The sequence below is a fragment of the Chiloscyllium plagiosum genome, chromosome 6 (genome assembly GCF_004010195.1).
Source record: "Chiloscyllium plagiosum isolate BGI_BamShark_2017 chromosome 6, ASM401019v2, whole genome shotgun sequence".
In the NCBI taxonomy this organism is placed as follows: domain Eukaryota; kingdom Metazoa; phylum Chordata; class Chondrichthyes; order Orectolobiformes; family Hemiscylliidae; genus Chiloscyllium; species Chiloscyllium plagiosum.
Genome location: NC_057715.1, coordinates 121,443,574 through 121,470,470, shown reverse-complemented (window position 1 = coordinate 121,470,470; position 26,897 = coordinate 121,443,574). Strand labels below are relative to the sequence as shown.

Below are 26,897 nucleotides of genomic sequence, written 5' to 3'. Positions count from 1 at the left end.
AGAGTCCAGAGAAAGTACATTCCTGTAAGGGTGAAAGGAAATACTGATAGGTGGAGGGAAAGCTGGATGACTAGAGAAATTTAGGGTTTGGTTAAGAAAAAGAAGGAAGCATGTGTCAGGTATAGACAGGATAGAACGATTGAATTCTTAGAATAGTACAAAAACAGTAGGAGTATACTTAAGAGGAAAATCAGGAGGGCAAAAAGGGGATATGAGATAGCTTTGGTAAATAGGATTAAGGAGAATCCAAAGGGTTTTTACAAATACATTAAGGACAACAGGGTAACTAGGAAGAGAATCGGGCCCCTCAAAGATCAGCAAGTCGGCCGTTTTGCGGAACCGCAGGAGATGGGGGAGATACTAATCGAGTACTTCGTATCAGTATTTACTGTGGAGAAGGACATGGAAGATAGAGAATGTGAAGAAGTAGATGGTGACATCTTGGAAAATGTCCATATTATACAGGAGGGAGTGCTGGATGTCTTGAAACGTATAAAAGTGGATGTATCCCCAAGACCTGATCAGGTGTACCCGAGAACTCTGTGGAAAGCTAGAGGAGTGATTGCTGGGCCTCTTGCTGAGATATTTGTGTCATCGATAGCCACAGGTGAGGTGTCTGAAGACTGGAGGTTGGCAAACGTGGTACCATTATTTAAGAAAGGTGGTAAGGAAAAGCCAGGGGACTATAGACCAGTAAGCCTGATGTTAGTGGTGGACAAGTAGATGGAGAGAATCCTGAACGACAGGATTTACACATGTTTGGAAAGGCAAGGACTGGTTAGGGATAGTCAGCATGGCCAAAAGAAAAATTGCTGGAAAATTCCAGCAGGTCTGGCAGCATCTGTAAGGAGAGAAAAGAGCTGATGTTTCGAGTCTGACCCTTTGTCAAAGCGAAAGCAATTTGCTTTTATATAGTCAGCATGGCTTTGTGCGTGGGAAATCATGTCTCACGAACTTGATTGTGTTTTTTGAAAAAGTAACATAGAGGGTTTGTGAGGGCAGAGCGGTGGATGTGATCTATATGGACTTCAGTAAGATGTTCGACAAGGTTCCTCTTGGGAAACTGGTTAGCAAGGTTAGATCTCATGGAATACAGGGAAAACTAGCCATTTCGAGAACTGGCTCAAAGGAAGAAGACAGAGGGTAGTGGCGGTTGGTTGTTTTACAGATTGGAAACCTGTGACCAGTGGAGTGCCACAAGGATTGGTGCTGGGTCCACTATTTTTCATCATTTATATGAATGATTTTGATATGAACATAGGAGGTAGAGTTAGTAAGTTTGCAGATGACACCAAAATTAGAGGTGCAGTGGATAGCAAAGGAGGTTACCTCAGATTACAATGGGGTCTTGATCAGATGGGCCAGTGGGCTGAGAAGTGGCAGATGGAGTTTAATTTAGATAAATGTGAGGTGTTGCATTTTGGGAAAGCTAATCTTAGCAGGAATTATATGCTTAATGGTAAGATTCCAGGAAGTGTTGCTGAACAAAGAGACCTTGGAGTGCAGATTCATAGCTCCTTGAAAGTGGAGTTGCAGGTAGATAGGATAGTGAAGGTGGTGTTTGGCATGCTTTCCTTTATTGGTCAGAGTACTGAGTACAGGAGTTGGGAGGTCATGTTGCGGCTGTACAGGACATTGGTTAGGCCACTGTTGGAATATGGTGTGCAATTCTGGTCTCCTTCCTATCGCAAGGATGTTGTGAAGCTTGAAAGGGTTCAGAAAAGATTTACAGGATGTTGCCAGGAGTTTGAAGATGTAAGCTGTAGGGTGAGGTTGAATAGGCTGGGGCTGTTTTTCCTGGAGCATCGAAGTCTGAGGGGTGACCTTATAGAGGTTTATAAAATCATGAGGGGCATGGATAGTATAAACAGACGATAAATAAATTCACCCTGGGGTGGGGGAATCCAGAACTAGAGGGCATAGGTTTAGGGTGAGGGGGGAAAGATATAAAAGGACTTAAGGGGAAACGTTTTCACGCAGAGGGTGGTACGTGAATGGAATGAGCTGCCAGAGAAAGTGGTGGAGGCTGGTACAATTGCAACATTTAAAAGACATCTGGAGGGGTATATGAATAGGGAGGATTTAGAGGGATATGGGCCAAGTGCTGGCAAATGGGACTAGATTAGATAGGAATATCTGGTCGGCATGGACAAGTTGGACCAAAGGGTATGTTTCTGTGCTGTACATCTCTATGACTCTATGATACTGGCTGAAAGAGATTAGACATAGCATTGCTCGCCAGCCCCCACATTACGGAACATTAATAGGGACATGAGGGGAGGAAGGGGCAAAAAGATTGAGGGTCATACGCCACCCTATCTTCTTGGGGGATGTTTCCCTGTATCAGCCAGACTGTTGACACAACAGCTACACAAGTAGTCGAACCAGGAGCTGCCTCTACTCCTTCAGTCAAAGAATTGTTTTTGGATCAGTGAAGCATTCTTATCTGTCATGGCTTGTATATTTTTCTTTCTATGACTAATTAACCAATGTACCATATATAAACTGCTGTTTCTAAACTATCATAATATTACTATCATTCGTTGATGCCGAGTCTTGGGTAACCGTGCTCACAAAACCCCTACAATCAAGATTGAGGGAAGCATTTAGGAACCAGACGCCCAGTGTCAGCATTCATTCCCAAAGAAAACTAATTTCACTACACACCATCACTCAAATTACATTCTGAAATTTTACCTTCTGAAAGTAATGTATTAATTTTCATTTGAATGAAACAACATTATTTGCTTCAATGTGTTCTTCTTACCTGGGACTCCTTCAAGATCTGCTGACCCCACCAAATAGGATTTACATCCACCACTATAACGAGCAGACTAACATCACCATCTGCAGGAAAACATACAAGGAAAATATGAGCACATGTCTGTTGTTTCTCTGGATTGTTGCAAGTCTTCGAATGCAACAAAATCTACAAGCTTCAATGCAATCAGTGAGATACCAACTATGTTGGAAGTGAACACCAATGCATAATGAAGCAGAAAAGGGTCCTTCAAACCCATTAAGCTTGCTCTATAATTTGAATACATCATGAGTAAAATGATGCTTGGACAGGGAGATTATGAAATAAAAGCTGTTCTTACAGAATCAGGCCCAATTTAGAATCATGAGGGGCACAGATAAGGCGGATAGCTGAGGCACTTTCCTCACGGTATGGGAGTTCAAAACAAGAGACAATAGGTTTAAGAGGAGAGGGAAATGATTTAAAAGGGATCAGAGGGGTAACTTTTTCATGCACAAGGTGGTGCAAGGATATAGAACCAGCTGCCAAAGGAAGTGGTGGTGCCTGGTATTTAAATTCCAATATTTAAAAGGCACATGGATGGGTATGTGAATAGGAACGGTTTAGAGGGATGTGGACCAAATGCTGGCAAATGGGAAAAGATCAGGTTGGGATGTCTGGCCAGGGCGGACAAATGGGCTGAAGGGTATGTATACATGCTGAATGACTTGTTCTCTTATGGATGAGAATAAGTTATACAGCAATATACAGACCCTTCGGTCCAACCTGTCCACTCTGACCAGAAATCCCAATCTGATCTTCTCCCATTTGCCAGCATTTGGTCCCTATCCCTCAAAACCCTTCCTATTCACATACCCATCCTCATGTAAAAAAAGGCATATATTAGAGTCATAGAGATGTACAGCATGGAAACAGACCCTTTGGTCCAACCGAAGCACTGTCCCCATGACTTGTCCTACCTGCCTATCTTCTTTTCCACCTATCCACTCTACCCTCCCCCCCGACTATCACCTTCATCCCCTCCCCCACTCACCTACTGTACTCTATGCTACTTTCTCCCCACCCCCACCCTCCTCTCTCTTATCTCTCCATCCTTCAGGCACTCTGCCTGTATTCCTGATAAAGGGCTTTTGCCCGAAACGTCGATTTTACTGCTCCTCGAATGCTGACTGAACTGCTGTGCTCTTCCATCACCACTAATCCAGAATCTGGTTTCCAGCATCTGCAGTCATTGTTTTTACCTTCGGTCCAACCCGTCCATGCCGACCAGATATCCCAACCCAATCTAGTCCCATCTGCCAGCAGCTGGCCCATATCCCTCCAAATCCTTCCTATTCATATACCCATCCAAATGCCTTCTAAATGTTGCAATTGTACTGGCCTTCACCACTTCCTCTGGCAGCTCATTCCATACACGTACCAGCCTCTGCGTTAAAAAGTTGCCCCTTAGGTCTCTTTTACATCTTTCCCCTCTCACCCTAAACCTATGCCCTCTAGTTCTGGACTTCCCCACCCCAGGGGGAAAAGACCTTGTCTATTTATCCTATCCATGTCCTCTCATGATTTTATAAACCTCTATAAGGTCACCCCTCAGCCTCCGATGCTCCAGAGAAAACAGCCCCAGCCTGTTCAGCCGCTCCCCATAGCTCAAATCCTCCAACATTGACAGCAACATCCTTGTAAATCTTTTCTGAACTCTGTCAAGTTTCACAACATCTTTCCGATAGGAAGGAGACCAGAATTGCACACCATATTCCAACAGTGGCCTAACCAATGTCCTGTACAGCCACAACATGACCTTCCAACTCCTGTACTCAATACTCTGACCAATAAAGGAAAGCATACCAAATGCCTTCTTCTCTATCCTATCTACCTGCGACTCCACTTTTAAGGAGCTACGAACCTGCACTCCAAGGTCTCTTTGTTCAGCAACACTCCCTAAGACCTTACCATTAAGTATATAAATCTGCTAAGAGTTGCTTTTTCAAAATGCAGCACCTCACATTTATCTGAATTAAACTCCATCTGCCACTTCTCAGCCCATTCGCCCACTTGGTCAAGATCCTGTTGTAACCTGAGGTAACCTTCTTCACTGACCATTTTGCGATTCGATTTGGTAAAATAGTTAAAAATCTACATGAGGTGGGGATCTCACTTCAAATCTACATCTGTTGTAGACTTGGTGATAAAGACTGATCACTGGAAATTGTCAATAACTCCATGGTCATTCTAATTTGTAACTACCAGAATAGGAGAGGGTACACTCTGTCAGCCTCAATCACTTTTGTCTCTCATCATTCCTTCCCTTTACCCGCTCCCCTCTCTCCACACTCCCTTCCATTTACCCTCCCTCTTCCTCACCGTCCGCCATGTCGCTCTGCTCTCAATCCGACCCCCCTGACGAGTGCAACGATGAAGTATGTCCGGGTGGCTCCGGCCCGCTTGTCGCTGGCAGTGTGTTCCGGGGGAGTGGATTGTCCGGTGTCCCCGGAGCCGGAGTTCTGTTGACGGTTGGTCGGGAGCGCGGGCTGTTGTGAGGATGGAGGAGGAAGGTAATTGGTCAGGATTATCCGTAAACCCTGGGCATTGAGGCCACACTGTCCGGGAAATTACAGAATAATGCCCGGAGACTGAGATAGAGTTTAGTTACCAGCATGGACTGACAGGCTGAACGGTCTCCAGGATTCCCGTGTCACTAGTTGGGTCAGTGTTTATTGCCCATCCCTAGTTGCCCCTTGAGGAGGTGGGGGTGAGCTGCCTTGTTGAACCGCTGCACTCTATGTGCTGTGGGTGAATTCACAATATCCCTGAGGGAGGCAATTCCAGGATTCTGACCCAATGACAGTGAAGGAATGGTGATATACTTCCAAGTCAGGATGGGGAGGGGCTTGGGGGGGAACTTACAGGGGGTGGTGTTCCCATGTATCTACTGCCCCTTGTCCTTCTAGATGGAAGTGGCCGTGGGTTTGGAAGGTGCTGTTTTAGGAGCCAATATGAATTTCTAGAAACATAGAAAATTGGAGCAGGAATAGGCCATTTGGCACTTCAAGACTGTTCCACCATTTATTTCCATCGTGACTGACAAACTGAAGTACCATGTTTCTGCTTTTACCCATACCCCTTCAGCCATGTGCTATATCCAACTCTTGGAAATCATACAATGCTTTGACATAGTTTGCTTTCTGTGGTAGGGAATTCCACAGGCTCACCGGTCTCGGAGTATAGAAATTTCTCCTTCGTTTCAATCCTAAATAGTCCACTGTGTATCCTTAGACAGTGACTCTTGGTTTTGGGCTCTTCCCATGCCCACCCCCATAACCACACTAACACGATCAGTCTTTGGGAACTTTTCTCCTGCATCTAACCTGTCTAGTTCTGTTAGAATTTTGTAGGTTTATATAAGATCGCTCATTCACCTGAACTCCAGTGAATATAATCCAACCCAATTCAACCTCTGACAAATGGCAGTTGATGCTGGTTCAATTGTTAATTTTAAATCTGAGGTAGATATATTTTTGGTGAGCAAGGGTATTAAGGGAAATGAGCCAAGGGCAGGTGTATGAAGTTAGGCCACAGATGAACCTTGATCTCATTGAATCGTAGAAAATACAGCACAGTACAGGTCCCTCGGCCCTCAATGTTGTGCCAATCTTTTATCCTACTAAAAGATCAGACTAACCTACATACCCTTCATTGTACTATCTTCCATGTGCCTATCCAAGAATCGCTTAAATGTCCCTAATGTATCTGACTCTACTATCACTGGGTGGCATAGTGGTTAGCACTGCTGCCTCACGACGCCAGAGACCCGGGTTCAATTCCCGTCTCAGGCGACTGTCTGTGTGGAGTTTGCACGTTCTCCCCGTGTCTGCATGGGTTTCCTCCGGGTGCTCCAGTTTCCTCCCACAATCAAAAATGTGCGGGTTAGGTGAATTGCCCATGCTAAATTGCCTGTAGTGTTAGGTGAAGTGGAGAATGGGTCTGGGTGAGTTGCGCTTCGGCGGGTCGGTGTGGACTTGTTGGGCCGAAGGGCCTGTTTCCACACTGTGAGTAATCACTGCTGGCAGTGCATTCCACGCATCCTCCACTCTCTGAGTAAAGAACATACCTCTGACATCTCCTCTCAACCTTCCACCAATTACTTTAAAATTATGACCCCTCATGATAGTCATTTCCCTAATGGGAAAATATCTCTGGCTATCCACTCTATCTGTGCCTCTCAACATCTTGTACACCTCCATCAAGTCACCCCTCACCCTTCTTTACTCCAATGAGAAAGCCCGAGGTCCCTCAACCTTTCTTTATAAGACATGCCCTCCCATCTAGGCAGCAAGCTGGTAAATCTCCTCTGCACCCTCCTAAAGCTTCCACATCTTTCCTACAATGACGCGACCAGAACTGAACACAATATTCCAAATGTCGTCTAACCAGGGTTCTGTAGAGCTGCAGCGTAACTTCGCGGCTCTTAAATTCAATCCCCCTGCTAAAGAAAGCCAACACGCCCTTTGCCTTCTTAACAACCCTATCAACTTGGGTGGCAACTTTGAGGGATCTATGGTCATGGACTCCACAATCTTTCCGTTCTTCCACACTGCCAAGAATCCTGCCTTTAACCCGGTATTCTGTATTTAAATTCAACTTTCCAAAGTGAACGCCTTCACACTTCTCCAGGTTGCACTCTATCTGCCACTTATCAGCCCAGTTCTGCATCATGTCAATGTCTCATTGTAACCTACAACAGCCCTTCATACTATCCACAACTCCACCAACATTTATGTCATCGGTAAACTTACTAATGCACCCTTCCATTTCCTCATCCAAGTCATTTATAAAACTCACAAAGAGCAGAGGTCCCAGAACTGATCCCTGCGGAACACCATTGGTCACCAAGCTGCAGACTGAATATTTTCCATCAACCACCAACCTCTGTCTTCTATGGGCCAGCCAATTCTGTATCCAGATAGAATGGTCTCCTTATGTACCTATGTTTGGGACATTTTATTGTACTAAAGTAAATGCAAGTTGTTGATTGAAAACCTGTCCTAGTAGACAAAAATAATGGTCTGCATAGGGAAAATAAAACACAATGTTGGTAAATTAGTTGAATTTAAAAAGTGGTACCTGGCCTGTTGCAGATCTTGTGGACTATTTCAAAATCCAGATGAAAGAGAATGAGGATGTTGCTTCAGCTGTTGCAGCCATTCGCACCTTGTTGGAGTTTTTGAAGAGAGACAAAGGTACTTGAGAACAGAATTGTTCTAACACTTTAAACAACTTTCATACATACAGGGTCGTTGAGTCTGTGCAATCTTACCATATTAAATTTTATATAACGGATCTAAAATCATGCTGAGATTTATGTGTAGAAAAGGACTTAGAGGAGTATTTTCAGTTTTTTAACTGAATTGACATTTCCAATTGTTTCTATGGATTTCTTTTAAGAACTGAAAATTCTGGAAAGAGTACTTTCCTTTTCTGCTCTGGGCTATGGGTCTGTACTGTGCTGTACTGTTCTATAGAGTCATAGAGATGTACAGCATGGAAACAGACTCTTCGGTCCAACCCGTTCATGCTGACCAGATATCCCAACCCAATCTAGTCCCACCTATCAGCACCCTGCCCATATCCCTCCAAACCCTTCCTATTTATATACCCATTCAAATGCCTCTTAAATGTTGCAATTGTACATACACGTACCACTCTCTGTGTGAAAAAGTTGCCTGTAGGTCTCTTTTATATCTTTCCCCTCTCGCCCTAAACCTATGCCCTCTAGTTAACATAGAACATTATAGCGCAGTACAGGCCCTTCGGCCCTCGATGTTCTGGACTCCCTGACCCCAGAGAAAAGATTTTGCCTATTTACCCTATCTATGCCCCTCATAATTTTGTAAACCTCTATAAGGTTGTGGGCGGCACAGTGGCTAGCACTGCTGCCTCACAGTGCCAGAGACCCAGGTTCAATTCCCGCTTCAGGCGACTGACTGTGTGGAGTTTGCACATTTTTCCCGTCTCCTTCCGATAGGAAGGAGACCAGAATTCCATGCAATATCAATGTCCTGTACAGCCACAACATCACCTCCCAACTCCTGTACTCAATACTCTGACCAATAAAGGGAAGCATACCAAACGCATTCTTCACTATCCCATCTACCTGCAACTCCACTTTCAAGGAGCTATGAATCTGCACTCCAAGGTCTCTTTGTTCAGCAATACTCCCTAGAACCTTACCATTAAGTGTATAAGTTCTGCTAAGATTTGCTTTCCAAAAATGCAGCACCTCGCATTTATCTGAATTAAATTCCATCTGCCACTTCTCAGCCCATTGGTCCATCTGTTCAAGATCCTGTTGTAATCTGAGGTAACCCTCTTCGCTGTCCACTACACCTCCAATTTTGATGTCATCTGCAAACTTACTAACTGTACCTCCTATGCTCGCATCCAAATCATTTATGTAAATGACAAAAAGTAGAGGACCCAGCACCGAACCTTGTGGCACTCCACTGGTCACAGGCCTCCAGTCTGAAAAACAACCCTCCACCACTACCCTCTGTCTTCTACCTTTGAGCCAGTTCTGTATCCAAATGGCTAGTTCTCCCTGTATTCCATGTGATCTAACCTTGCTAATCAGTCTCCCATGGAGAACCTTGTCGAATGCCTTACTGAAGTCCATATAGATCACACCTACCGCTCTGTCATCATCAATCCTCTGTAGTACTTCCTCAAAAACTCAATCAAGTTTGTGAGACATGATTTACCACACATAAAGCCTTGTTGACTATCCCTAATCAGTCCTTGCCTTTCCAAATACATGCACATTCTGTCCCTCAGGAATCCCTCCAACAACTTGCCCACCACCGACGTCAGGCTCACTGGTCTATAGTTCCCTGGCTTGTCCTTACCACCCTTCTTAAACAGTGGCACCACGTTTGCCAACCTCCAGTCGTCCGGCACCTCACCTGTGACTATCGATGATACAAATATCTCAGCAAGAGGCCCAGCAATCACTTCACTAGCTTCCCACAGAGTTCTCGGGTACACCTGATCAGGTCCTGGGGATTTATCCACCTTTACCCGTTTCAAGAAATCCAGCACTTTCTCCTCTGTCATATGGACATTCTGCAAGATGTCACCATCTATCGGGCGGCACAGTGGTTAGCACTGCTGCCTCGCAGCGCCAGAGACCCGAGTTCAATTTCCGCCTCAGACAACTGTCTGTGTGGAGTTTGCACATTCTCTCCGTGTCTGCGTGGGTTTCCTCCCACAGTCCAAAAATGTGCATGTTAGGTGAATTGGCCATTCTAAATTGCCCATAGTGTTAGGTGAAGGGGTAAACATAGGGGAATGGGTCTGGGTGAGTTGCTCTTCAGAGGGTCGGTGTGGACTTATTGGGCCGTAGGGCCTGTTTACACACTGTAAGTAATCTAAATTTCCTTACAGTCTATATCTTCCATATCCTTTTCCACAGTAAATACTGGTGCAAAATACTCATTTATTATCTCCCCCATTTTCTGCGGCTCCACACAAAGGCCGCCTTGCTGATCTTTGAGGGGCCCTATTCTCTCCCTAGTTACCCTTTTGTTCTTAATGTATTTGTAAAAGCTCTTTGGATTCTCCTTAATTCTATTTGCCAGAGCTAAATCATGTCCCCTTTTTGCTCTCCTGATTTCCCTCTTAAGTATACTTTTACTTCCTTTATACTCTTCTAAGGATTCACTCGATCTATCCTGTCTATATCTTACATATGCTTCCTTCTTTTTCTTAACCAAACCTTCAATTTCTTTAGTCATCCAGCATTCCCTATACCTACCAGTCTTTCCTTTCACCCTGACAGGAATATACTTTCTCTATGTTATATGCTGTAACGTGGCTCATGCAATACCTTGGAAATCTGGTAAAACACATGTTGATGTCTAAACTAATAGCATTGTTTTCCACTCTCCATGAGCTGTAAGCAGTCAATTTTGTTTGTTTTCTGGAATTAGGTGAAACCATTCAGGGTCTGAGAGAGAATCTGAAGGCAGCTATAAAAACCCTGACCAGTGTAGATTCTTCAGTGGCAGTGTCTTCAGGTGGTGAACTTTTCCTTCGTTTTATCAGTCTCACATCCTTGGAGCACCCGGTATGTACTGGGTGTGTGAAACCCATGTTATATATTTTTAAAAGTAAGCTCTTGAATTTGCTCTTTTCACCTCTGTTGTATCTGCTGCAATAATGCATGCCTCTGAATTACCTCCTTGTTCATGATTTTGGTCACCTGTCCTATATCTCTTTACGTGACTTGGTGTCAGGTATCGGTCCTATGAAGAGGCTTGTGCTGCTTTATTTGCTAAGATGCTATATAAAATGTAGCTTTTTTCAGTAAGCATTAAGGTAAAGTTGCCCTAGTCCTAATGGACCATGGAGAGAGATGAGTGGTGGTTTAACCTGTGAGCCTCAGGCAAGAGGAGAGTTTGAAGAGAGTCCTTTATGGTAACCTCAGTCGGTGATGGGAATTGAACCCACACTGTTAGCTAAGTATACTCGAGGTGACAATGTAGATTATAGGTGCTCTAAATTGTAGCTTTTGGTTCAGACACACCCAGATGGTGTCAGAGAGCTGGCGCTCAGCCTCTGCAATGTAGAGGTCAGATTGCCGGACAGTAACAGTGCAACCCTTGTTGGTAGGTTTAATGACAAAGTCAGGATTGTATCTGAGAGCACAGAAATGCAGTCAGTTTAGAGGGAGATTAATTCAAATGGGAAATGTGACAGATGTCATGTCATCAGTTCTTAATAAAGAAATCAAGTGCAGGTAAAAGATCAGAGGGAAGTGTCCAAGTGGAGGGGCAGTGTTGGAGGTGGGTGAAGGGATCTGTGGATTGGGGAGAGGACTTGTATCCAAAGAAATGGGCACTGAGGCGAAGGTGATGGAAGTTCAATGTCATGTCTAGCCCGAGATTCATTGACGTGGGGACATAAAGCTAAGACCTTTGCTGAGTACAGAAGGTTCAACATCAGAGAGAAGAAAGTCAGAGGAGATAGTAAATATCTGATAAGTAGTGGGATCAGGAAAAAGATGGAGTCAGAGCAAGGGGAGAGGAGGAAGGTTCCAGAGAGGTGTGGGTATCTCTGAGTTGTTCCAACTTGTGTTCCTTAATGTTTGAAATGAAGATAAACATTTCTTTTTAGAACATCAAACAAGCTGGAGAATGAAGTGGAACTGGAGGGCAGGACCCTCTGAGACAGCGTGACGTGGTGCTGATGGAAAGGGAGGTTGGGAGTGTGCATATGGCAGTTCATACCACTAAGTGTGGTTCACAGTATGTGGCAACAACAGCTGAACCTTATGTTAATTTTGATAAATGTGTAGTATTGCGTACTCTCAGTAGATCCTGCAATCCTATATAAAAACTCCTTTATTTGCCTGTAGCAGTTGTTTTTTGTGTCGTGATTGTTCCCCTGATCTGAGCTCTTTTGATTATGATCATCAGTGAGTGATGTGGATTCCTGGATATGGAATTTCTAAAGGTCTTTCCAGCCATGGATCCACAGAAACGGAGTTCAATGAAGTACAACTTGGCAGGAGTTACAAAACTCCATCTCAACTGAGTTCTGAGAACTCTCTTTGTGCAGTGACTTATGAAATAGTATTTGTTCTAAGTGTGTTTCAGCTTATGCGGATATCTGTTTTTATGCCAACCAATCAGTTTAAAGTCTTGTTTTGACGTTTCCTGTCAATTTCTTTTTGTTATAAATTCCCTATCCACATTTGTGATTAAAAATGTGACAGTGTAATTCCAGACCTCTTCTACTGGAGATGTTGTGGTGCTGCTTTAGGAGCTAAGGATGCCATTGCAACATGAGAAGTTTTCACAAACAGTTTACATTATAGATGCAAACATATAAATTTAGAATAAAAGTATAAAAATAAGGACAGAATGCCTAACCTTAAAATGGAGCTGAATTAAGTTTCAGGGCTATGGCTCGTGGGTCTCGGGTTTGGGGTTATATGTGACAAAGATGGGAGAAGTCCTGGGTTCATATCCTGGATGAGCCCCCATCACCTGTTCCCGTTTTTAAGGTATTATCGCTGAAATGTTAACCCCGAGACCCAGGTTAAGTCCTGGGGACCTGAGTTTGAATCCTGCCATGGCAGATGGTAGAATTTGAATTCAATAAAAATCTGGAGTTAAGAGTCTAATAATGGCCATGAATCCATTGTCAGTTGTCAGACAAATCCATTTGGTTCACTAATATCCTTTAGGGAAGGAAACTGCCATCTTTACCAGGTCTAGCTTCCATGTGACTCTAGACCCACAACATCTCCAATTGACTCTTAACTGCCCAGAGGGCAGTTAGCGATGAGCAGAGAATGCAGGCCCAACCAGTGATGCCCACATCCTGTACATGAATACGTATTTTAAAAAATTCCCTGGTCTCATTCCTGACCTAATTCCCACTTCAGGGAAGGATACATAGAATTCTAATGTGTGCAATGTTTCAAGATTAATTTTGGATATTTTTGAGATTTCCAGTTTTTCTTTTATTCTTTAGTATCTCGGAGTTTGACCTAATATTACTTTGTTATTGCAGGATTTTTCAAAATGCAAAAAGACAATGATAGACAGAGGAGAGCTTTACTTGGAGAAGATATCTGTCTCGAGGAATAAGATTGCAAATCTATGTCACGTATTTATAAAAGATGGAGCTGTAAGTACTGAATCAGCCTGATGATGATCTGTGTTGCAGGGAATAAGACCTACATAGCTAATTGAAAGTTGTGTCACGGGGAGACAGTAGTAAAGAAGGTGTTTAGCACACTTGCTTTAATTGATCAGATCATTGAGCGTAGGAATTGGGATGTCATGATGCAGTTGTACAGGACTTTGGTGAGGCCACTTTTGGAATGCTGTGTACAGTTCTGGTCGCCTTGCTGTAGGAAGGATATTATTAAATTGGAGAGGGTGCAGAAAATATTTACAAGAATGTTACTGGAGAGTTTGAGTTATAGGATAGAGTCAATAACTTCGGACTTTTTTCACTAGAGCTTAGGAGTTTGAGGAATGACCTTATAGAGGTTTGTAAAATCATGAGGGCCATAGATAAGATGAATAGCAAAGGTGCTTTCCCTAAGTTTGGGGAGCTTAGAACAAGAGGGCATAATTTTAAGGTGAGAGGAGAAAAATTTAAAAGGGAATTGAGGGTAACCTTTTCACACACAGGGTTGTTTATATGTGGAATGAACTGCTAGAGGAAGTTTCAGATGAGGTACAGTTACAACATTTAAAAGACGTTTACAAAGATAAGAAAGGTTTAGCGGGATACGAACCAAATGCAGGCAAGTGAGACTAGTTTAGTTTGGGAACCTTGGTTGGTGTGAATGAATTGGACCGAAGGGTCTGCTTTTCCATGCTGTATGACTCTCTGACTCTACTCGAATTCCTCCCAGTTCACCTGGTTTGATGTGCCTTGCTTGAGCTCAACACAGTCACTTCAGCACAAGACAAACCGATTTGACCCATGTATCCATGCTGGCTCTCAGCAGAGCAACGGAGTCAGTTCAGTTTTGTCCTGCTGTAGCTCTGTAATCCTTTAAGATTATATCCCTCAAATTTCCATTTCAAATCATTGATTGACGCTGCTTCCACCAGCCACACAGGCAGAGAGTTCCAGGTTGTTCACACTTGCTGCAAAAAAATTCTTCCCACATCTATCCCTGGTTCTCATGCCCTGAGCTTTAAATTTGTGTACACTCGTCCTTGTAACATTGTGATGGAAATTTCTTTATTGTCTGCCTTGTCTAAACCTGTCTTAATTTTCTTGTATGCTTCTATTAAATCTTTTTTCAATTTTCTTTGCTTTGTTATGAACACAGCTTTTTGTTACACCAGACAAGTCAAGTCTTGGATAGCAACCTGGCTTCATAAATCATAACTTTGTTTTGGTTTTTACCAAGAGCTCTCTTGCTGAAACATCAGCATGTTATCTTCAAAACACCACATACACAATACTTACGCCAGAGTCCCTGTATCTAACACCTCAGTAGTTTTAAGTCACTCGGGATTTGAAATATGATGGCTTTTTTCTGGAGCTATCGTAAACTTGAACTTTGCTGCAATTAGCTTATGCAACCAGTCCTGGATCTTTAATTGTTCTAAAACCAGCACTGATGCCATTCTGAGGACTAACTCACCAAATCCTTATTTTCGCAGGTACACTGCTCTAAACAGCGACCCTGTTTCAATGTCGTCACAGGAATGAAATCACTACAGAGTGTCTCTCTCTGTTATGGGCATTTCCCTTGAGCTTAAAAGAAACCCCAGATTACAGAATTCTCTAACGAATGTTTGAGGCCCCATTATTTACCCTGCTGGCTCACAATTATTGTAAAATGAACAAAAGTGCATTAGGGCACAAAACACATTCACTCTATTGCCAGGCTTCGTTTAAAAAGAAATCACCGTGGTTACAGAAATACTGATAAGTTAACTCCTAACTTGAGACACACAGAAAAATCCACTGGGTACTAACTCAAAAACCAAACCTAAACTCACCACAAATATTTTAAAAATTATGAAAGTAAATCCCACAGTTTACATCACAGCTCTGAGGAGAACAACCCTAGCTTATTTCAGTCTAACCTTACAGCTAAAATCTCTCATGCCTGGAACCGTTCTGGTAAGTGTCCTCTACACTTTCTCAAGAACCCTTAAATCCTTCCTTGGTTTGTGCTGACAAAAATGGGCACAGAACTCTGACTAGACTGACTAGAACCTCATAAAGGTTCAGTCAAATGTCCTTGCTTTTGTGCTGAATAGCTCTACTTATTTATGATGCCCATAACCTTGTATGGTTTTCTCATTACTTGCTCTCCTTCAAAGATTGATGCATGTGAACTGCATACCTCTCCACCCTAATATCCCTTCGTACTCTTTAGACATTTGCCATGAGGTTTTTATTTTGCTACTCCCTATCCCTGTGCCAAAATACTCTGTCCCGTTTTCTGAATTAAAGATAATCTGCTGTTTATTTGCCTCAAATCTTAGTGATGATTATTTCTGAACAATACCTGCCTATCCAAAAAGCATTGGATCCAGCACTGACTCTTGGGGAGCACCACTGTCCATCATCCTCCATTTACCATTACTTATTATTTTCTCCTTTTCTTTTTAAAGACATATTGACACTGACGATCCTACTCAATGAGCCTCTTCATCTATTTGAGGCCTCACGCTACCTTTTACTTCCTCTTTGCTATTTACATGCAGTAGAAAATTTTGGAGTTTCCATCTAATAGCTATTCGCATATTGTCTCTTTGCAAGTGTTGTTTTCATTTCCTCTTCTCAACTTTGTGTATTTGGCCTGATTCTCGCTTTGATTTTAAAAGAAAATTTATCATTTTCACTATTGTTACAATACAGAGTAAACCTCTGCTAATTTAAACCCGACACAGAGAGGCTTACCTCACGCCGTAATCTGTTAAATTTGAAAGGCAAAGAACAATCCCAGATTTCACTGTTTAAAGTGAAGATTAACACTTTCATTCTTTAAATCCAAGAGAGAACATGAAGACCACTATTTACAACTCCTTTCTCTTAAACCTATCTTGTACCTCCCACTCCACAATACTAGTCCGATTTTAAAAAAACCCTGATTAAGATATACAAAAAACATCACGTTTCAAAATCAGTCAGCTTTGTCGATATCTGGGGCATAATTTAAACTGATTGGCAGAATTTGAATTTGTTTTTGTTCCATGGCAATGCACCCCTTATATTTCTTTCATCCAAGTGTTATATTTTTACATTGTTGAGCACTTTCAGTCAGTCCTTGCCAGCTTCCTCTCTCTCTTAAAGGTATAATACACACCTATATCTTCATAACACTATCCCCTTAAGAAAAAATGAACCATCATAATGAAAAAATGGTTTCATTTTTTTCTACTCCTTAATCACATTATCATGACATACATATAACATTAATCTAAGTTCATATTAACATCTTCCCACATATATATAAACATTGAATAGATACCAATCTGATCTATACTTTATCAGTTAAATCCGTGATAACGCATCTGAAATTACATTCTTATGACCCGCATCATGTAGGATTTATAAATTAAAAGTCTGTAACATAAGACTCCAACAAAATAGTTTCATATTATTGTCTTTAAAGCATTCCAAGAATGTAAGCGCATTGTGATCTGTGCACACAACTGTTTCCGATACATTGTTCGTGATACATTAAAATGTTGTAAGGCCAGTACCAAACTCCATAGTCTTTTTCGATTGTGGACTATTTCTTCTGGTGGCTGTTGAGTTTCTTTGTAAAGTAACCAATTGACAGTTCAATCCCATCATCATCTTCCTTTAGCAGTACAGCTCCAACCCCTATGTCACTAACATCAATGGCAACTTTGAAAGGTTTCAAGAAGTTTGTTGCAGCTAAAATTGGTGCGGTGGTTAATATTGCTTTTAAATGGTTGAGTGCCTCCTGGCATTGTCTGTCCACCAAAACTTTGTGTTCTTCTTCAGCAAATTGGTTATTGGTGCCACTACACTACTGAAGTTTGGAACAAACTTCTGATAGAATCTGCTTAGTCCCAGAATCCAAGCACCTCTTTCTCCAAGGTTGCTCATGGAAATTCTGATTCCTACCTATGTCTTCATACTACAGTAATAAACCTTTCAACTGTGTTTTTTACTCCTGAGACAGATAGTTTACTAAACTATCCCACTCCTCAAGGACTTCATCATTTTTTAACATATTTTGAGGCACATTAAAATCCACAACATCTGGATTTGATTCCTCACTGTGGGGCAGTAACTAACACCTGTTTCTCCAGTTCTTTCTCTCTTGTAGTTCTCTGGAGGGGACCTACACAATCAATTATAACCTACGTGAAAAGTTCTGCAAATGTGGGAATTGGCAACAAAGGTGTTGGTTTTATTGCCGCCTGTGGCTTATCTATCATTTGGCATGTATGACACGTATGGCAAAGTTAACCACATCTTTGTGCATTACAGGCCAGTTAAAAACGTTTTTGTATCTTAGCCTGAGTCATTCTTTCCCCTTGGTGACCTCCTACAGGTAATTCATGTGCTACCCATAACACTTCCTGTCTGTATGCTACCGGCAACACAATCTGGTGCACTTCGGCCCATTTCTCCTCTGCACTAACCTGCCGTGGTCTCCATTTCCATCTTAGCATTCTATCTTTCAGATAATAACCCTCCAGAATATTCTCTGTCTCCTTTTCGGAGCACACATCCACATATATATCTTTTATCGTCTTGTCTTTCTGTTGCAAGTTCCTTAGCCCTTCAGGACTAAACACTTCTGTCTGACCCTCTGCCTGTTCAGGTTTTCCCTGCACCATTACTTCAAACAGGGTGTCAACCTCAACTCCTTCATCTTTCTCTTTAGTTTTTGCTTCGTGCTGTGGCTTATGATAGTGGGATCTTGTTATTGCACAGTCTGAGAAATACCAGATATTTTTCATTTAACTCTTCAGTTTCTTGGTCTTCCTTGGACTTTTCCACAACAAGGGTGTCACTCCCATTTTGGACCCTGCGAAATCATTCCCAAGAATAAACTGGATTCCTGGAACTGACACTATTACTTCTCCAGTCTTGAGTTGGCACTCCAACCTGATCTTACATAGGGGAACGCTAAATTTCTGTCATTCTATCCCACAAATTACCACACTCTCAGGTAACAGATCAGAAAGAGTGCAAATTCGCTCATCTCCTACTATTAGAGACTGGTTAGATCCTGTATCTCTCAAAATTATGACTTCTTGTCCTTCTCCCTCTGTCCTTTGACTAATTTTAACCACAGAGGTGAATTCTTTATAGAGATCAGGCACTAACTCCATACCCAGCCCCTGTCCAGGCTGTGCACTCCTGCAGCTTCTCGGCTCTTCTTGGGGTTTCCTTTACTACCTTCACAAATGCCATTGATTAGCTTCTTTTACCACATCTTTTCCCACAGTGCCTTTCTTTAACGACCAGCACTGTGAGTTTACATGTCCCACTTTACCACTGTGGAAACACCTGAGGCCTTTCACCTCCTTTCCACCCTCTTGGGCTTCTTTGTTAACCTGTGGTAAACATCTACCAGTGTTCTCTACTCATTGTTTCGTACCCCTCACAGGACGAAATTCTGGCTGGAAGCTTGTCTTATGCACCAACATGTATTCATCTGATAAGTCTGCTGCCTTTCTCACTTCCTGAACTTTCTGTTCCTCCACATGAATTCTTATCATCTCTGGAAGTGAGTTTTTTAACTCCTACGGCAGAATAATCTCTTAGAGCCTCGTAGGTCTTATCCATCTTTAACCCATCTATCAAAATGACTCCATTTAATTCTTTTGGAACTCAACACAAGTCTGACCTGGTTCCTTTATGTTTCTGAACAGCTGTCTATATGCTTCTGTTCTGAATTCATAAGCATTTAAAATAGCCTGTTTGACCTCTTCCTAATCTCTTGACCCCCTCATCTGACAGCATGGCAAATATCTCACTAGCTCTGTCTACCAGTTTAGTCTGAACTAGTATTACCCTTTAAACCTTGGACCATGCCATCTGCCTAACCAATTTTTCAAATGAAATAAAGAAGGCATCGACACTTTTCTCGTCAAAATGTGGCAGAGTTTTGACATATTTGCATAGATCACTACCTTCTCTTTTAATCTCCATCCTGCTAACTTGATTTTGCTAAGTTGCAACTTCTCAAGTTCAAATTCTCTCTCTCTTTTTCTCTCTCCCTTTGTTTATCTTCTAACTCCATTTTCTTCAATTTTAATTTAAGTTTTTCTAACTCTACTGCACTTGTCTGTTTCTCTGACACACCTAAATGTTTGAGTAATTCCTTTACAATTTCAGCTTTACTTTTGTCCTTGGTTAAATCCAATCCTAACCTCTTTACTGATTCTAAGAGTATGGTCTTTTCTTTCTAAACTTTCTTGGCAAATTTGGGAATCATCTTCAAACCCTAGAACCTCTTTAGCAATTTTAAGAGCCATTTCTCTCACTTTTAATTTAACCAACCACAAGTCACTGAAGTTAAACAAATTGTCTCATCTACGTTTATTTAAAGATATAGGACACTAACAAGCAATTGTTTAAATCCATTGGGCTTTTCTTTCATACCCTAAATCTATTCAAATCTGTCCAAATCTCAGACTAGATCTGTCTAAGTGGACGAGAGCTCCGAAGCTGTTATGACACAGGGTAAGCCCCCTCTGCTAATTTAAAGCCGACACACCTTGCGCCGTAATCTGTTAAATTTTGAGAGGCAAAGAACTGTCCCAGATTTCACTAATTGAAGTAAAAATTAACAATTTTATTCTTTAAGTCCAACAGAGAACATTGAAACCACCATTTACAACTCCTTTCTCTTAAACCTATCTTTTACGTTCCACTCCACAATACTGGTCCGATTTTTAAAAAACCTTGATTAAGATTTACAAAAAAAAATCACATTTTAAAACCAGTCAGCTTTATAGATTCTTCTCTGTAGATTCTCTGCTGGGTTTTCCTGGGTCGTCTCTTCTTCAGTCACTCTTATTGGACTGTAGAAAGCCTGTATCTGGAACATCTCCTCCTTGAAGATCACCCATTGTTCTCTTATTTTTCTTGTCAGCCTTTGACTAGATCCCTTCTCATCCCATTGAATTTAGACCTCTTCCAGTTTAGAGGTTCTACTTCAAATTGTTTATTGCTGTTCTATCTGAATCTTATAATACGATAATCACTCTTACCTCAGTGTTCCCTCAGACACTTGGTCCATGTCATTCTTCAGTCCCACTAGATCCAGCAATAACTCTTTTGTTAGTTATCAATATGAAATGATATGACCAAAGCAGTTGCTATAAATATCTTTGTATTGATTTGAATTTGCTCAATTGTCTGGCCTTTCTTTCCAAATGATAGATGGATACTACAGAAAAAGGCCATTCATTGATGGGACAGATTAATATCAAGGTTTCTTATTTGATGGATTCATGTAACTTCTCCACCATTAGCATTAAACTGACATCCTTCAGTTTCTGATATCTTTCTGTTTCTCTCAATTAATAGAGCAGCAGTTTTCTGACCCATGTGATCAATTCCCAATTCTGAAGCATTTCTTAAAATTATGGCTGTGCTTTTCTCACCTTTTAATACTTTGCATTGATAAACATCAGTTCTTGCAGACTTACCTACTCCAAGTCCAACTATTTTCTTTTTTTAAAAACTTGTATGAAATCCACTAGGTTCCTCCTCCTGATTTAGCTTAACATCCATGGTCTCTATGGTATTTTGATCTCTTTCTCTACCATGGAAACTGAAACATAATATGGAGGTGGAAGGCTGAATGTCCTGTTGATTTGAAGATGTCCTGAGATGCTTGCCCCTCTCTGAAGTAATCTTTTGCTGCATTTGTTACTTTTCATTAAAGTACACGTTTAAATGAGGAATAATTTGACAATTAAAGCCTAGTGTTTGGCATATGGTATATAGAATGAGTATGCTCTGCACTTCAATCCATATTCTTTTACAATTTTAATCTCTTTAACAGAAAATATTAACTCATTCTTCCTCACGAGTTGTGCTGCGAGTGTTGGAGAGAGCAGCTGAAGCCAAGAAACGCTTTACTGTTTATATCACAGAATCACAACCTGATTTAGCAGGGTAAGTAAAACATGTGGAGTGTGGGCTTCTTATACTAGTCACTCAGAGAAACTCCTGTGCAGTATCTGCTCCAGAAGTACAATACTCTCATTGAACAATTCTGCCTGTACCATACAGTTGACTAACAACATCTCTGCTCAGTTAGTGCCATGAAAAAACTGTGTTAACAGGGGCAATGTTAGCTTTGTATGGTACCCATATGACAAATTAGTTGGAGATTTCTACATTTTGCTCAGCAAAGATATTGACTGTTATCAACAGCTCTGCTCGAATTCCCTTGCGATTGCCAATATTTTGAATGTTACATTGTGTTGCGTTCTTACCCCACTGCACTTGACTGTGATTCTTGCCTGGACCACCTTGTCCTGGACGTAAATTCATCTGTTTTTAGAAGTCCTTCATTGTGCATCACTTGCTGCTCAGTTATCAGGAATTTTGTTCTGGCATAGAGTTTACTATTGATTTTTCCATGTCAACATCAAAGCCTTAGCCACTAATGGGCTCTGTAGAATTTGTTTATTAAGTCATTGCCCAGCATTGAACATTAAAAGTTTCCACTTCAGCAGCTTTGTGGGCTTTTATATAAAATGTTTCTTGTTGTGTGCAGTCAATCAGTTTTGCTATTTGCGTTACAGACTGAAAAGTGCAGAAAAGCTGCAGAAGCTGAACATTCCTGTAACAGTGATCCTGGATGCTTCAGTGGGGTATGATAAAGAACATTGTTTTTGCTAGTTTGTACCAGATGTGGTAATGTTATTTATGCTGTGTTAAATGTATTACTAACATAACTGATGAGATGATTAGTGATAATGCGGCAGCAATCACAGAGATTTTTCCCTTTGCAGGTACATTATGGAGAAAGTGGATCTGCTGCTGGTTGGTGCTGAAGGGGTGGTGGAAAGTGGAGGCATCATTAACAAGGTAACAGTTTGGTCCTGTCCGTTCACTTAATTGGCTGGGAGGTGCTTTGGGACATCCTGAATTTGGTGCAGTACAAATTCTTTTACTCTAGTTCTAAGCCCTCTCAAACAATACGTCCTGTTGACCATTCGCAGTGGACAGCAAGTTACTTGTGCAAAACAAGCCCATACATGCACGTCTAGGAGAAAGTGAGGACTGCAGATGCTGGAGATCAGAGCTGAAAATGTGTTGCTGGAAAAGTGCAGCAGGTCAGGCAGCATCCAAGGAACAGGAGAATCAACGTTTCGGGCATGAGCCCTTCTTCAGGGCTCATGCCCGAAACGTCGATTCTCCTGCTCCTTGGATGCTGCCTGACCTGCTGCGCTTTTCCAGCAACACATTTTCAGCATACATGCACATCTCAAAAGTACATCCATTATTTACATGTGAATCTGCTATTTGAAATCACTAAGTCCCTTTGTGAAGTGTTTGCTGCAGTGATATGTTTCAGAATGTTTCTGAAAATGACAAGCTCCAAATGTCAAATTACAAGTTTGAGATCTTGCTGATCAGTGCTTTATAGGTGCAAACATTTCTGCACAGTAAAGTTGTCAGAGGTTTAATTCCTTCTTTGCAATTCTCACCATTGCCATCAGAGTGAATAACATTGTTTTTTCCTTTCAGATTGGAACTTACCAAATGGCTGTGTGTGCAAAATCACACAATAAACCTTTCTACGTGGTGGCAGAGAGTTTCAAATTTGTCCGCCTTTATCCCCTTAATCAGGAAGATGTTCCTGATCGATTTAAGGTGAGAAAACCAAACTCGGCATTTGTGTAAATTGAAGTTCCTCTTGCTTTAATGAGTGTAAATCTTGAGAAGACTAGATTATAGTTAGTCATGAACCTACAAGTCTGTCAAATTGGGGCCGACTCATTGTATTAAAATTGTGTATTCCTGAAATAGACATGTTTTGTTAAAGCATTTTGTAAAAAAACATTGACAAAATGTGTCCCATTTTTTCCCTACAATACTCAAGTTCTGTACTAGCAAGTGATTCATGATGTATCTAGTTATCTTCTCAGCAGAAATACAGGGCAATGAGGAATAGGATTTAGCCACAGAGATCTACAACACAGGAAAAGGTCCTTTGGCCTGCTGCGTCTGCATCGGTCAAATATAACCACATAACTGTTCTCATCCCATTTTCTAGCACTTGGCCCGTAGCTGTGTGGGGCTTGGCATTGCAGGTGTATATCAAAATACTTAAAACATTATAAGGGCCTCTGCTTCTACCAACCTTAGAGAGTTCCAGATTCCCACCACTCTCTGGGGCTGAAAGATTTTCCTCGGATTCTTCTAAACCTCCTATCCCGTAGTCACAGATCCCTCCATCAATGTTCCTTCCTGTCTACACTATTTATGCCCTCAATTTTATACAACTCATTCATGTCCTCCATCAGTCCTCTCTGCTCCAAGGGAAACAACTCTTTTCCTTGTTACTGTTTTATCCTTAATGTACTTGTAAAATAACTTGATTTTCCTTTCTTTTCCCCTTTTACTTTCTTAATTTCCCTCTTGCACATTTTATATTCATTTGCTTTAAATTGTCCAAGCAAAGAGCTGAGTGACCTTCTGCTGTGATCGAAGTGATTATAACATATTAATTTTTTGTTTTTATTTCAAACAGTACAAGGCAGACACATTGAAATCAGTGAAGAATCTTGCAGCTGAGCATCCCACAGTGGATTACACCCCACCGTCGTTCATTACACTTTTGTTCACCGATCTTGGGGTTCTCACACCATCTGCTGTTAGTGATGAATTAATTAAATTATACTTGTAATTTAAGACTGTGGACTTTTTAAACTGCACAGCAACTAACCACAAGCAAGGTGACAGGTAAAACTAGATAGACAAATGGCATAAATCTTTTAGATATGTCCTAGTATCAATTAGTATTTCTTACTAAATTGCTTGCATGAAGTGCCAAAAATATTTGTTTTGAAATGGCCAGAGCATCGAAAACAATAAGAATCGGCCTCTGCCACAACTTGGAGCATCATTGTGTGGCCTTCCTCACCCCAATGCAGGAATGTTCCGGAAAGGTGAAAGTCCAGGCCAATTCAAGGGAGAGTTTTAAGTTAATTACCTGCAACCATATTTGTAAAGTAAGTCACAACAGAACTAATGACCCAAGTGCAGTTGGAAGCAGCCTGGCTCAACAGCAATGCTGACTCAAAATCAGAAGGTACCATGTTCAAATATTGCTCTGGGGAGTTTGGGTGAGCACAGACTGGAGCTCAGCTTTGAATTTCAGTTCAAACCCTGTGGATATGTGTATCCATTGAGCATTGGAGACCTCTACTACCAAAGGTTTGTACACCTGTAAATATAGGGCTGAAAGTTAAGATCAAAAGAACAAAAGCAGAGATAAATACTTTTTTCTCATAGGATAGTGAAGGCGGCTTTTGGTATGCTTTCCTTTATCGGTCAGAGTATTGAGTACAGAAGTTGGGAGGTCATGTTTTGGCTGTACAGGACATTGTTGGAATATTGCATGCAATTGTGGTCTCCTTCCTATCAGAAAGAAGTTGTGAAACTTGAAAGGGTTGGGATCTCTGGTTGGCATGGATGGGTTGGACTGAAGGGTCTATTTCCATGCTGTACATCTCTATGTGGAAGGAGCATTTAAATTCAAAGCAAGGCTGTAAACAGAATTCAGTGGTCCCCAAAATGGGGAGTAGATAAATATTTTAAAGGGTTAGAGGCACTGAGCTAGCAAGGGGATGATGGGCCAAATGATGTGTTGTAGAATCAATACTTCAGTTGATTATCTAAAATAACGGCACGGTGGCTCAGTGGTTAGCACTGCTGCCTCTCAATGCTAGGGATCCAGGTTCGATTCCAGCCTTGGGGTAACTGTGTGGAGTTTGCACATTCTCCCCATGTCTGCGTGGGTTTCCTCCGGGTGCTCCGGGTTTCCCTCCCACAGCCCAAAGATGTGCTAGTCAGGTGAATTGCCCATTGTGTTAGGTACATTAGTCACAGGGAAATGGGTCTGGGTGGGTTACTCTTCAGAGGGTTGGCTCAAGGGCCTGTTTCCACACTGTTGGGAATTATAACCTAATCTAAAATAGGATGTTTTGGAGAAATGGGACCTGAATTTTTTTGGGTGCAGAAAGATGAAACATCCATTTCTGAATTCTGCACCTTGTAAGGTGAAGAGATGGACTAGTTGCTTTTATTGATGTGAGAAACCAGAATTTGTCTTGCACAGGAATGGTAAATACTCTTTTCAGAATGGGAGCTAACTACCTCCCCAGTTGCTGAGGGAACAGATTCATTTCTGGTCTATTGATTTAAGGTACAGCAACTACCATTGCTCCTGGGTGCAGCACTATGAATAAAAATAAATATGACTAATTATGTGTTGTTTATGGTTTCCCATCTTCATTCCTTTTATTTATTAAAAAATTACTGGCTCATCTTTCCTCAACTTAACTGGAACTTTTTTCTTAAGTATTTTGTCAGTTCACACTTAAGTCATGAGATTTATGGTTTGGTTTTCCCTACGACCCTTCCACAATGCAATAATGACCAGATAATTTGCTTGTATTCAAGTTATGGAACATAACTGGCTGGTTCACCAGCAATATCCCTCCAAGGGATCACATTTCTGACCATGCAACAGTCCCACAGTACTTCATTATGAAAGTCAGCCTAGATTAAAGGCCCAAGTCTAGAGTCACCCAGTGGTACAGATAGTTTTCTCTCATTTTGCAAATTATTATTTTAAGTTTAGTATTTAACTCACAGTGGAGCCACAAAAAGGTTAGTTTTGCTTCAAAGTATTAAATAATTCTCAAAGGCTCCTTCGGCAGCATCTTCCAAACCCATAACTACTGCAAACAAGGACAGGGGCAATAAATATGTAGGAATGGCAGGTTCCCCCTCCAGGTCATTTCCCAGTGACTTGGAAATGTGTTGCTGTATCGAAATCCTGGAATTTCCTCCTAAGCAGCAGTGTTCAAGGTGGCAACTCAATGCTACCTTCTCCAGTGTAAATGGTGTCCCAGACAACAATACCCACACCAATAATCAAGAAAAAAAATACTCTTGTTAATGAAGCAAATTTATTTTACAAACTGTTTTTCCACAAAGTCCAGGAATAAAAGGAATTGCTTTCATAGAAAGTTGCACAGTTCAACATCTTCCAGTTCATCTGCCTTTATGTTCCCAACAGCTGCTTTTCAAACTCCTCCTCATTTATTTTACCCCTTTTCAGCTTCTTCAACAATCGGGTATCATTGAGAAGTTCATCAATATTCTCATCCTCCATGTCAGATCCCTGCAAGATGGCAGTGTAAGTATCTTGAAACATGAGGATTTGCTTTGTGATTGAACAAGAAAGCATTAACCTACTAATCTCACAATGCATTGGTAGTTTATTAACTGCAAGAATAAAGTATGTTTAAAAAAAGAAACTAAACATTTCTATCCTCATTTGTTAAAAACTGTTTCGAGTGTGTGGCAGAATCTATAATTCCAGGATACGATGGAAAGTGATTTAATT

General features: G+C 41.4%; 3 protein-coding genes across 10 annotated transcripts in view; 1 reads left to right on the top strand and 2 right to left on the bottom strand.

The window, feature by feature from the left end:
- Positions 1 to 5,210, bottom strand: part of gtf2h3 (general transcription factor IIH, polypeptide 3) — a 28,161-nt gene extending 22,951 nt beyond the window's left edge. For 6 of the 8 annotated variants that reach the window (XM_043692650.1, XM_043692652.1, XM_043692651.1 and 3 more), the window contains exons 1-2: positions 5,123 to 5,210; positions 2,768 to 2,847 (exon numbers count right to left, since the gene is read on the bottom strand). In XM_043692650.1, coding sequence (XP_043548585.1) covers positions 2,768 to 2,847; positions 5,123 to 5,132 — 90 coding nt within the window. In that variant the 5' untranslated portion in view covers positions 5,133 to 5,210. Of the gene's footprint in view, positions 1 to 2,767; positions 2,853 to 5,122 lie in introns of those variants that run through there. The other 2 variants (XM_043692657.1, XM_043692654.1) reach the window with 2 other exon arrangements.
- Positions 5,166 to 24,182, top strand: eif2b1 (eukaryotic translation initiation factor 2B, subunit 1 alpha). Its single transcript, XM_043692649.1, has 9 exons — positions 5,166 to 5,313; positions 7,897 to 7,998; positions 10,744 to 10,880; positions 13,334 to 13,450; positions 21,309 to 21,421; positions 22,057 to 22,125; positions 22,267 to 22,342; positions 23,006 to 23,131; positions 24,012 to 24,182. Exons 1-9 carry the CDS (start codon positions 5,181 to 5,183, stop codon positions 24,165 to 24,167), a joined length of 1,029 nt encoding a protein of 342 aa, XP_043548584.1. The 5' UTR covers positions 5,166 to 5,180; the 3' UTR covers positions 24,168 to 24,182.
- A 2,256-nt stretch (positions 24,183 to 26,438) lies between these two features.
- Positions 26,439 to 26,897, bottom strand: part of ddx55 (DEAD (Asp-Glu-Ala-Asp) box polypeptide 55) — a 33,172-nt gene continuing 32,713 nt past the window's right edge. The window contains exon 14 of the mRNA XM_043692647.1: positions 26,439 to 26,672. Within this exon, the coding sequence (XP_043548582.1) occupies positions 26,553 to 26,672 (120 nt within the window). The 3' untranslated portion in view covers positions 26,439 to 26,552. The remainder of the gene's footprint in view (positions 26,673 to 26,897) is intronic.